Raw genomic sequence first — 13,129 nt, forward strand, 5'->3', positions numbered from 1 at the left:
TTTTACAGAACTGCTCTGTTTTGCAAAGAGTAATTATATGCAGGGGAATTCCCTAGCCGTAATGAGACCCCCCCTCCTTTTTTTTTATTATCCCCCAACACCCCTACATTATTCTGCAATGCAAAATTCATGCCTCCTCAAGTCAATTACTCGGGAAATGTGATATGCAATAATGAATTATACATGTGTTTTCTTTGTGAATTTTTTTTTCCTCGGGGATGCTAATTATGAGATAAATTGTTGGGGGTTTTTATGTCTTGAAATAACTCCTTGTCATATCAGAGTCCCTCTTACTACATATTGCCAGGCTAATTGGTGGCTTCCAAAGAGGAGGATATAAGTAATTTTCAATTAAGGTAGTAAAATGCTAAAAGAAAATAAATTGCTAGCCATACACGCATGTTCATATGCACATATTGATACATGGATGTGGATATTTATATGAGAAACAATGAATGGAAATTCAACACGCTCTTTCTTTGGGAGATTCTAATGGAGTCCCCAGTGTAATATTTTACCATTTTGAGACAAATGTACCTCCCCTTGCATTACAAGTGAGAAGTCATCTTTGATGCATTAAAATTCCCTTATAGATGGGGAAATGTGTCTCTACTATGGGTGTCCACCGGCCGACATACAACAACTCTTTCTTGTGGACAAAAAGTCTTTCAATGCTGAGACATCAGTCACCAAAAATGAGGCCCAATGTGTCCACGCTACAACCTTGGTGACTATAAGGATAGGGAATAGTCATGTGTCTTTTAAAGCTTATCTCAGGGCTGTTTCATAATTCTATCAAGCAAGACCTCTGCGATCTCCTGTTACTCCTTGGGGAACCATAAACCTTTACTTATTTAAAATCAATACTTCTTTCCAAGGATTTAACTGCTTGCTATAGTTGTTTTAGAGTAGGAATTTCAAAATGCCACAGGTAGCTTTTGAGCATCATTTTTCTTATTAGTCTTGTAAATGTAAAGTTAGCGGGTAATTTTACACCACTCTTGGAATCCAGTCTCTTTCAGCACTGAAATGATTTGTTCATTGACACACGGAAAGGAAAATCCAACTCCTCAAAATCACTTCGAATCCCATGTTCCCCAGAAAGAATCAGCCTCTCTCGGAAACATAATCATATCAAAACACAAGGTACCAGAATTCACCAAGGTAACAGGTTCAACAGGCTATTTTTATGATGGACCAATAAAATGTCTGAGGCATACCATTATACAGAATTACCCACGATTTCAAATAATGTGCTATTAACTTTCAAGAGATGCTGCCATTGGCTGATCAATGGAGAAACCCCGAGTCAACCTCAGCAGAGCACCACACCTATCCAACTTTTGAAAGACAAAGGAGAAAACAATCTTGCTGCCACAAGCAGCTGGCCAGTTGCATCATCAAAGTGAAAACAATTTGAAGTTGGGGACAATACACACTGTCCACTTCAAGTATCAATTGCCTACTCTGAGAAGCTCCTCAGTAACTCGACTGTAGCTTGGGAGGAAGTACAAGTCCACGATGGCGACGCTCTGCTCACCTGCAAAAGTCTCTGTGCACGGATTCACTCCCGCAAGACGTTTAGAGGTTCCAAAATCAGAGATTTTCACCACTCCACTGTAGGTGTTTACCAGCACGTTATCACCCTTTAGAAAAAGAATGACATTAAGTATTTAAAGATAAATTTAAACAAAGTACTGTGAAACAGATACGGACCTTGAGAAATTGTCACTAGCCTATAGGAAGACTTGACTTTGCACTGTGGGGGCTGTCATGCTAAATCCTATCCTGCTGTGAGCCAGTCATTCAGCAGATACTACCAACAGCTCTCATGACCTGATGGGAGCAAAATGAAACCTCATCGGCTTAGAAAGTACGTACCTTTATGTCTCTGTGCACTATCTGGTTTTCGTGGAGATACTTAAGGCCTTCCAGGATCTGTTTGGTGTAAAACTTGATTGTGGGCTCCTTCATCGGCCCCCATTTGGATCGCAAAAGAGCAGACAGGCTTCCTGGACACAGACACAGCAAACACTCATCAGGATGAAAAAGATTCAATCATAAGAGTTCAGGGAAATAACACCAACACTGCTGTATCTGGACGAAATGCAACACGTTTCCTTCTCTATAGCCACAGCCAGAGAATGGACGGGATGCGAATCAGCACATCAGCCTGAGCAAAGGTGCGAGGTGAACAGGAACCGCTGTGATCCCTGACATTCAGTGGGTCCAACTTTGGATTTAGCTCTGATCAGCTGGAGAAAGTCAGGAGGACAGTAAAAATGCTTTCTAAACTTGGGGGGAGTGACCCAATGTCAGGGCTAACTGATACTTGTTTCTGCACAACCGTCTCTGCCATTCTGCTTAGGTCAAAGCCACATTTTATGCTTTGCCCTGTAATTGGACGTGGACAGGTCCAGAGTGAGGGGCCCTTTAGGATGACAGGGAGTAGGACTGGATGAAGTGGGGCCTCTCTGTCCTCAATGTGAGAAGGCCCAATGCAAGGTCACGGGGGCAGGATCTTCTTGATTTAACCTCTTTGCCAATTATGCTATTAAGCACTGGACATTTGGGCTGAAGGAAAACCTCCCCTCAGGCTGCTCTGAGCACATCTCGGAGGTAGACATAAGAGCTGCAGGTGGTTGTCCTGCTGGCAAGGACAGGCCTTCAGGCGTCAGCAGGTCTCAGTTTCCCATTTACACAGTGCTATGGGACCTGGTTACACCTCAGTTTCCCTATCTGTAAAACAATGAATATATTTATCTCCAATTCCACTGTTACCCTTAAACTTAGTACCTGGAATATCAACTAATGTGGACAAGAGACATTTTTTTGCTAGACTATGAGCAACTGGAGGGAAAAAGAAACAGCACTTCACACTTTGAGGGCAAAATCTATCCCATGGCCTGGCTCTTGATATTCTGGTGTTGCTGGGACTACAAACTCATATGTTTTTGGAAGGAAGTATGGAGAAACCTCAAGGAACTCAAATTAGACCTCCCCATTTGATCCTGCAATCCCATTACTGGGCATTTACCCAGAAGAAAAAAATCCTTTTATCATAAGGACACTTGCACTAGACTGTTTATTGCAGCTCAATTGACAATCGCCAAAATGTGGAAACAACCTAAATGCCCAAGCCAGGAATGGATTAACAAGCTGTGGTATATGTACACCATGGAATACTATTCAGCCACTAAAAAAGATGGAGACTTTATATCTTTTGTATTAACCGGGATGGAGGTAGAACACATTCTTCTTAGTAAAGCATCATGAGGCAAAAATCCAGTGTACTCAATTCTGATATGAAGCCAGTAGATGAGCTAATTCACAACCACGTAAGAGAAAACCTCAAATCAGTTCAAGGTGGGGGGGCCACGGGAATGAGGGAACAGGGGAATGGGGAAGAAGGGGGATGGGTGTGCTCCCACTTAATGGGCACAATGTTAGGGTCCAGTGGCAATCCACAGGCACCTCAAACTCCTGGACTCAAGCGATCCTTCTGCCTCACCCTCCAGAGTGCCCTAGAGGCCTGGCTTCTCTGTCATTTTTTGAATGGAAGGAGAAACTAATGATGGCCATGTTATAGGTTCATTAGTGATTTTCAGTAATGAGATTAGAAGGCAGCAACTACTCACCTCCAGGCACCTGCTCCATAAATATCTTAATGTAGCCATTCTCTGAAACGGAGCCCAGGTACTGAACGATATTGCGGTGCTTGAGGTACTTGTGCAGGGCTATCTCCTCATGCAGAGGCTGTGAGTATCTATTGGGAACAAAAAAGCCAGCATCACCTGCCAAATCCCAGGGCTTTAGTACCTGCCCCACTGTTGGCCAATCCCTTCTTCTTTTTTTTTTTTTTTATTGAATGGTAACTATGTACATTAATGCACTTCTGGGGTACAGTGTGGGGTTGTCACACACAATCCGAAATACTTCCATCAAACTGGTTAACATAGCCTTCATGTCATTTTCTTAGTTATTGTTCTAAAACATTCACATTCTACTCTTAGAAAGATTCACTTGTGCCCTTGTAAGATAAACCTCAGAAGTGATCCCTCCAATCCCCCTCCCTCCACCCATTCGGCCAATCCCTTCTTTCTGGAAACTTTACCCTTCTTGTCTTCCATGAGATTACTCAACAGTGGGCAATACTACCAGCCATGCAGGGTTGCTGGGGGCCAAAGTGTGTCAATTTTTTTAGGTGCCCAGTAGAGTGGCTAGTGTGTGGTAAGTACTCAGTTAATGACTACTGCCATTCTCTACCTCTCTCAATATCACTTCTTGCTCAACACCCCATGAAGAGTGTTCTAGAAGGTTCTGTTCTCAGCCACCCTCTAGTCTTATTCTATAGACGCACCCCAGACTGTAATGGCAGCCACCTCATGGGCCACTCAGCTGCAGCCTTTGGCCTTTTTAGACCACTTCCCACCCCTGGCTGCTATACTGCTACTTAAAACACATTTCACCACATACCTTCCTCACACAAATTCCACATAAAGACCATACTGTTTGACAGGCATAGAAGGACCTTCAATCAGATCAGACTACACCTTTTAAAATTCTTTTGCCTCATTTCAAAGCCCCTTCACTGCCCCACACCCTACATTCCTATCATGTCAGACAATCTGTGGTTCTCTGAATATATTTTGTATTTTAATAGTTCCGATCTTCAGCACAGGCCTTTTTTTCCACTAAATGAACTTCTATTCATCCTTCAAATACCAGTTGAAAGATGAACTATTTTCTCAAATTTGCCAAAAATCATCTAGGAAAAGTAATTAATTCCTCTTCTTTGTTCTAAAAACACTCTGTGTGGCCCTCTGCTATGGTATTTGTCACTCTGATGCACAGTTGAAGTACCTGCATCTCCCACCAAACTAGTAGCACCCTGGGATAAGGACAGTATCCTGGTCACTTTTTAGGCCCCAGTGCTACCCAGAATTTGGCGTGGAGAAGGTACCCAATTAATCACAAGTTCAGCCTATAAATCCAGGGAGTTGGACGAAACAGTCTCTAAAAGCCCCTTCTAGCTCTAAAATCCCAGGAACTACTGTTGGTAATGAAATGCTGGAACGGTTTTATTGCTGCCAGTTCAGAAGAAGTTATATCCCAGCAATTCTCCAAATATATACAACTGGAACACTTCGTCCATCATGAGAACAATACACAGGATACTGGACAGGGAACTCAAGAGACCCAGAGCCTCATCTTGTTTCTATACATCCTTGGGGAAGTCATTTTATCTTCCTCAGCCTTGGTTTTGTTATTGTTAAGTGAAGAAATTTCAGGCCTTGTCTTACAATTCACACAACATGCTATCTCACTGAAAAAAATCAGCAAATGAATGAATGAATGAAGGGTCTTATAGCTGGTGGGAATCATTTGTAACCCATCCCTAATATATCAGCGATCACCCAGATAGGGAGACATCTGCACATATCCACCAGTGCCCAGTGGACTGGGGACGGACATGCCTGTGGACCACAGGATGATTATTTCCTATGCTGTGGCCATTACTGTGCATGAAGCTTATTTATAGAAATGCTTGCCAGTCAATACTGCACAATGCTCTTGTTTAGAATTCAGGTGAGATATAAATTTTAAAAGAAGTGAACATTTGATAAAAGTTAAAAATGTTGAAGAAATAAATTAGAGCAGTACCAATGGTAGAAAAATACCCCAACAGCTATGGGTGAAATTGAAGGGCAGAGTGTAAAAAAAATTTGTATTACAAACACATTATTTTCTTATAGCATTTAATTTTCTTCTTTTTCTTGAGATAAGATCTCACTCTGTTACCCAGGCTGGAGTGCTGTGGCATCATCATAGCTCACTGTCCCCTTAAACTCCTAGGCTCAGGTGCCTGTGGCTCAAGGAGTAGGGCGCTGGCCCCATATACCGGGGGTGGCAGGTTTGAGCCCAGCCCCAGCCAAAACTGCAAATAAATAAATAAATAAATAAATCCCAAAAGTCCTAGGCTCAAGTGATCCTCCTGCCTCGGCCTTTCAAGTAGCTGGGACTACAGGCATGTGCCAACATGCTTGGATAATTTTTCTTATTTTTCATAGAGATGGGGGTCTCACTATGTTGCCCAGACTGCTTCCCAAACTCCTGGGCTCAAGTGATCTTTCTGCCTCAGCCTCCCACAGTGCTGGGATTATAGGCATAAGCCATCAGGCACAGCCTTGCATTTAATTGTTTGCAATGGTGCCTCCAAATCATAGTATTTTCAATTGCTACAGTATGAACTTATTTTAATTTTCTTTCTAAAAAATTTATTTTTGTAAAGACAGGGTCTTGCTATGTTTGTCCAGGCTGGTCTTGAACTCTTGGTCTCAAGCAATCCTCCTGCCTCAGCCTCCCAAAGCTGGTGGGAGTATAGGTGTGACTCAACATCGCCTGGCCTACAAGTGTGAATTTAGAAGACTGTAGTTACACACAGTAGAGCCTTCATAGATGACCACCTCCTTACTAACCTAATTTTCATAATACTGGACATGGACCGTATATATGTGTCAATACAGTAGACCTTATGTTGGCCACCTCTGTATGTTGACCAGTTTGTTACAGTCCCTTGGACGTTCAACTCACAGAGGTTCTACTATTTTTCAATATTTGGAAATAATTATGTAAAAATGTAAAACTCGAGACTTAGGTGATAGGTAGAAATACAACTAGAGTTTTCTTTTAAAATATGACTCTCTGTAATCCATATGCCTCTAAGTACAGTTAGTTGTTCCACTTTCTAAATCTGAGAACAAAAGGAGAGCACCCTTATTACAAGGGGATTACAAGTTCTGTGATCATTTTTATCCTTAAATCCTCCTCCACACTATCGCTGGTGAGCAAGGGATCTGCGGTGTGGAGAGGGCAACCGAAGGATGTGGAAGGCCCGCAGACTTGCCTGCTATCTCTCTCCGGGATTTCTTTGATGGCTATTCGTACTTGGTTGCTCAGATCTCGGCCGGCGTACACAATCCCATATGTGCCTTTCCCCAGGACAACTCTCTTGCCATTTGCATCATGGTCATACTCATACTAACGGAGGAAAACCACAGGACAAAATAACACAACCTGTAGGGCAGAAGCCCTCGAAAGGATGTCTAGCAATTTTTAAAACATTTATAAATAACATTATTGGAGTGCCAGGCAAGTCACAGTTCCTACGTTATGTACTTTTCATTGAATAATGACTTTTAAGGTGTAGAATTCTCAGTTGTTCGTGTATTCGTAGCATCATTTTATGAAGTGAAATCCAAAAAAGAAAACACATGGCTCACCTGTATCTTCACTGATTTCCCTTTTTGGAATTTCCTCCCTACTTTAATGCTGTGATTTAGAACTGCTTCTAAGCATGTTAAATGCCAAATAGGTGTCTTCCTGAATGATCCCTTATCACTTTTTCAGGAGACAAATCTCTTTCGATGGCCCAGAAAAGAACCGAAGGTCAATAAAACTGAAATAGTCTTAATACAAAGTACATAGGCTGGGTTTCCCAGCATATAGATCTAATAGTAAAGACATGCTGTAAAAATTCAATTTACAATTAGCATTGCTATTTTCTTCCCCCAATCTTATCGTCAAAAGCTGCTGCACACAGGTGCATTCAAATTGATGCTTCTCCATGATTGAAACAGATGCAATTGCACTCTGTGCCATGCTTACTTCGTGCCGAGAGGCAGTGATCGGTTATTTCTGTTGTTTTGCACGCTCCACTGTGTCTACTTACAGAAGTGCAGCTTATACACAGAACAGCCTCTGTGAGCACATCTGTGTCCCTCTGCATCTAGTTCCAGGGATGCTCAGGACAATTAAGACCACGAGCAGGGATGTGTGCACCTTTTGCCTTCTCCAGGGACACACTGGAAGAAGAGTTGTTGTCCTGGGCCACACATGAAATACACAAACACTGACAAAAGCTGACGAGCAAAATAAAAAGGGCTGCGCTCAGTTCTGTGACATCTGCCGCCACCTATGCAGAAAAGTCCTCACGTGATCCACATGTGGCCCGTGGCTTGGATACCCCCGTAAGGGTGGCCATCTCTGATTTAATTAGAAATCAGCAGGCTCCGTGAGACTTTTACCTCACACCTTCCTCGGTGCTGCCACGCCTGCTGCTCTCAAAGTACATCATCACTTATCTCCTTTCTACACTAAACTTTGATCCTAACAGAATTTTAGTACCTAATTCAAATATTAAATCTCTTTAATTTTCTTTTTTTTTTTTCTTTTGAGACAGGGTCTCACTCAGTCACCTGACCTAGTGCCCAGCGGGTGGGACAGTCCTAGCTCACAGCAACCTCAAACTCCTGGGCTCAAGTGATGCTCCCGCCTCAGCCTCTCGGAGTGTTAGGATTACAGGAGAGAGCCACTGTGCCTGGCCTCTCTGATATTTTCTGAAAGAAACCCCAAGGAATTCCTTTCAATCTGACCTGAAAGCAGAGTAAAATCTCATTAAATTGTAAACTTTGGGAGAACCTGCATTAGTGGCAAATCTGGCTAATTGTGGAGGCTTTAAATATATATACATGGAATACAGTTGTGCTGTCCAAATGAGGTTATTGATGATCTTACTTTGAAAAAAATGCTTTTAAAGTTGTTATATTTAATATATTATACACACACAGATACAACTAAAGTCATTTTAGGCATAAATGAAAAACTATTCTTCCGATTGGCCAACTATTTCTCTTGTAGTCTTATAAACATTACTAATTAGCTTAGAAAAACCATTTTCATAGGTTATGCACAAAAGCAAGTTTTTGTCTAGTCCATGCTCAATTTTTTAAAAACATTTTGACTGAAAGGATCCCAAAGTAATGAGATTTTTCTATGGAGATACATTAAACCTAATCTCTAATAGCCCCATGGACAGCAATGGCTGACTGGTCCATGAGTATTCCTAAATATACTCAATGATTTTTACACCAAAAAAGGGGGACATTTTCTTCCAGCAAAGACAATAACTTTTGCCATGTTCTAGGCCTTCTGCGACTCACCTCTAAGGTGTCTCCATCAGTCTCTCCCTCCAGCTCCACTGCGCCACCCACTGCATTGGTTATCATCTCTTTGACCAAAGAACAAAACCTAGAATACGATATGTCACAAAGATGCTATCAATTAGGGTCACTCTTGTGCCTTACCTTTAACTTAGCCTTATTACATTCAACTGTGCTCAACTATAAACCAAACTTTTACAACTCATGGAGCAATCAGCCCATCCCTTGATTTGCCATGGTACTTTGGTGGTTATCTAATCAAGTACAAATACTCACATGATACTTGAATCCCTTCTATATAATATCTCCACCAACTAATTGGTCAACTGATGCTTGAGCACATTACTTACCAAAGACAGCTTGTTCTTTGGACAGCCTAATCAGACATGTTTCCCTTTTACTGAACCAAAGACTTCTTTTATGTGGGTTCTATCCATAGGTTGCTTAGAATTAACCCCCTTTTCTACCTAACAACCCATTAGAAATGTACATAATTTTATTGGGTCCCTTTAAGTCTTTCCTTTTTGTTCCCTTACTGCTTCTTAGTTTACTAACAGGTAATTCTTCAAATGCTTTCCTGTATTACTCTTCAAGTGTGGCCCTGAGATCAGTGTTCCAGGGGCGATTTAATTGATGCTAAGGATAGTGGAACCATTCAGGGATGTCCAACCTTTTTTTTCTGCTGCACATTGGAAGAAGAGCTATCTTGGGCTACATATTAAATATACAAACACTAATGAAAGCTGATGAGCTAAAAAGGTCCGTGCATAATTTTTGTGATATCTGACACTACAGATAAGCAAAATAGGCCTCAAATAATCTGTAGCTGGCCCATAGGGTGCAGGTTGAACACCCCTTTATGTAGACAGTCTAGTTCTCAGCGAGTATTGTGCAAGTGGAGGGGTGAGGAGAAATGTATATGGTGGTCACATCATTCTGTTGACACAGATTAAACTTAATATTAACTATTACCCATACGTCTTTCTCACAAATGCTGCTGGGCCAAATCAGCTACTTCCTAGACTTGTGTAGTCATTTATGGTATCCAAATGACCTTGACTCATTAGAAATTTTTTTTTCAGAATTCTCTCTTAACACATTCAGAAAGAATACTGTATACTTCAGGATAATTTCTACAAAACATTAAAATGCTTTTTTCTCTTAGTCCCCCCCATCCCCCCTTTTCTTCTGTTCTTTGAAAGCTGGGAAAACCAATAGTCAGGCTTTTTAGGAGACACAGGGTATGCATGCATCAGAATAACTAAAATTTTTTAAACTTACTTTTTAATTAAAATCATAACTATACATTTATGGGGTACAATGTGATAATTTAATATACAATGTGGAATGCTTAAATCAAACTGATTAACATATCCATCACCTCACTTACTTTTTGTAGTAAGACATTTATAATTTACTCTTCTTTTGAAATATACCCTTGCATTGTGCACATTAGGTGAGATCCTACCAATCACCCTCCTCCTTGCCCCCTCCTCTCCCCTCCCTCTTCCTAGACTATATTTGTGTTTTATCATTCCTATGAGTGCACCCGAATGTTTACTATAACCCAATTCATAATTGCCAAGTTGTGGAAGCAGCCCAAATGCCCAATAACCCATGAATGAATTAACAAATTATGGTATATACATACCATGGAATATTATTTAGCCATAAAATGATGGAGTTTTAATGTATTTCATGTTTACCTGGATGGAGCTGGAACTCATTCTTCTTAGTAAAGTATCTCAAGAATGGAAAAAAAGATATCCAATGTACTCAATACTATGATGAAACCAATACACAGAATAACTAAAATTTAAAAGATAGTGTCCATTGCTGTTAAGAATATGGAGCAAGTGGAACTCTCATACATTGTTAGTTGGAGTATAAATTGATACAACCACTTTGGAAAACTATTGGCCGTATGAACCAAAGCCGGACCTACTATAAGCCAGTAATCCACTCCTAAGGATATAATCAATAAAAATCAACCGTTGGTATATGTTCACCAAAAGACGTGTCTAAGAATTTTCATAGTTGTTTCATTCACTAATAGCCCCAAACTAGAAACAATCCAAATGTTCATCAATAGATCACATAAATTATTGTATATTCACACAATAGAACGCTATGCAGAGATAAAAAGGATGAACTGATGCATCCATCATGGCTAAATCTCACAAATGTCATTATAAGGAAAGAAGCAAGAAACAAAAAGAGTACAAACTAAATGATTCTATTTGTAGGTTAAGAACAAGACAAACTAACCACTGATGATAAAAAATCAAAATAGTTCTTCCTGGAGAGGGTTTAATGACTGAGACGAGCCATAAGGCACTTTCTGGGGTGCTCAGCTGGGAAGCAGGTACAAAGATATAGACATATGTAAAAATGTATCAAGCTGTATAGTTAAGTGCACTTTGGCCAGGAAAGGTGGCTTGTGCCTGTAATCCCAACACTTCGGCAGATTGAGTGGGAAAGATAGCATAAGGCCAGGGGTTTGAGACCAGCCTGGGCAACACAGAGATTTTGTCTCTACCAAAAATAAGTACCAAGTAGGGGTCAGAAAGGTAAACTCTGTAGTAAAAGGATGTTCTGCCTAATATCTGGCAGCATTTTTCCTACAATACATTGAAGGGTTCTTTTTTTTTTTTTTTTTTTTGAGACGGAACCTCAAGCTATCCCCCTGGGTAGAGTGCCATGGCATCACAGCTCACAGCAACCTCCAACTCCTGGGCTCGAGCGAGTCTCCTGCCTCAGTCTCCCAAGTAGCTGGGACCACAGGCACCCACCACAACGCCCGGCTATTTTTTTGGTTGCAGCCGTCATTGTTGTTTGGTGGGCCTGGGCTGGATTCGAAACTGCCACCTTAGGTGTATGTGGCTGGCGCCTTAGCCGCTTGAGCCACAGGCGCCGAGCCACATTGAAGGGTTCTCTAGTTTTTTAGTCTGTCTAGTCTTTAAATATGTTGTGCTAATCATTGTCTGAGATACGCTGAATTAAAATTACACGACATGAACACTCAAATTAGGAATAAAGGGAACTTCCTCAATCTGATAAAGGCTATCTATGAAAAGCCTGCCACTAGCATCATACTTGATGATGCCGTCTTCCCCTTAAGATCAGAAACAAGGGCTCGGCGCCTATAGCTCAACCGGCTAAGGCGCCAGCCACGTACACCTAAGGTGGTGGGTTCGAATCCCCAGCCCGGACCCACCAAAACAACAATGACGGCTGCAACCAAAAAATAGCTGGGCGTTGTGGCGGGCACCTGTGGTCCCAGCTACTTGGGAGGCGGAGGCAGGAGACTCGCTTGAGCCCAGGAGTTGGAGGTTGCTGTGAGCTGTGATGCCACGGCACTCTACCCAGGGGGACAGCTTGAGGCTCTGTCTCAAAAAAAAAAAAAAAAAAAGATCAGGAACAAGACAAGGATATCTACTCTCACCAGTCCTGTTTCTCACTGTGTTGGAGATTCTAGCCGAGACAATTGAGCCAAGAAAATACATAAAGGCATCTAGGTTAGAAAGGAAAAACTCAAACTATATCTGCAGATGACATAATCTTGTACAAGAAAATCCTAAGGAATTCAATAAAAACTATTAGAATGAATGAGCACAGCAAGTTTGCAAATTACAGAAAATATACAAAAGTGAACAATCCAAAAGTAAATTAAAAAAACAATTCTATTTACAATATCAAAAGAATAAAATACTTAATGTATTTAACAAAATAAGTGCAAGACTTGTACACTAAAGCCATAAAACATTTCTGAAAGAAATTAAAGAAAATCTAAGTAAATAGAAAGACAACTTGTGTTCATGGATTGGAAGACAATATAGTTAGTATGACAATGCTCCCAAGTTGATCTATTAAAAGATAACCTGTCTTTTTTTTTTTTTTTTTTTTACCAGAAATTGACAAGCTAATCCTAAAATTCACATGGAAATGTAAGCATCTATAATAACCCAAACAATCTTGAAAAGCAAAAACAAAGTTGAGGACTCACATTTCCCAATTTTATAACTTAGTATAAAGCTACAGCAATCAAGAAAGTGTGGTACTTCCGTAAGAATAGACATACAGAACAGTGGAATAGAATTGAAAGTCTGGAAATAGACTCATATTTA

The 13,129-nt window shown here is 40.9% G+C and overlaps 1 protein-coding gene across 2 annotated transcripts in view; it reads right to left on the reverse strand.

Moving 5' to 3' along the window:
* Positions 1-13,129, reverse strand: part of MAP3K15 (mitogen-activated protein kinase kinase kinase 15) — a 131,949-nt gene that overhangs the window by 20,710 nt on the left and 98,110 nt on the right. For both annotated transcript variants that reach the window (XM_003791887.3, XM_023514327.1), the window contains 5 exons: positions 9,003-9,090; positions 6,908-7,041; positions 3,639-3,766; positions 1,882-2,012; positions 1,541-1,646 (listed from right to left, as the gene is read on the reverse strand). In XM_003791887.3, coding sequence (XP_003791935.1) covers positions 1,541-1,646; positions 1,882-2,012; positions 3,639-3,766; positions 6,908-7,041; positions 9,003-9,090 — 587 coding nt within the window. The remainder of the gene's footprint in view (positions 1-1,540; positions 1,647-1,881; positions 2,013-3,638; positions 3,767-6,907; positions 7,042-9,002; positions 9,091-13,129) is intronic.

This window comes from Otolemur garnettii, unplaced genomic scaffold, assembly GCF_000181295.1.
Source record: "Otolemur garnettii isolate 467f Iridium unplaced genomic scaffold, OtoGar3 scaffold00051, whole genome shotgun sequence".
NCBI lineage: Eukaryota > Metazoa > Chordata > Mammalia > Primates > Galagidae > Otolemur > Otolemur garnettii.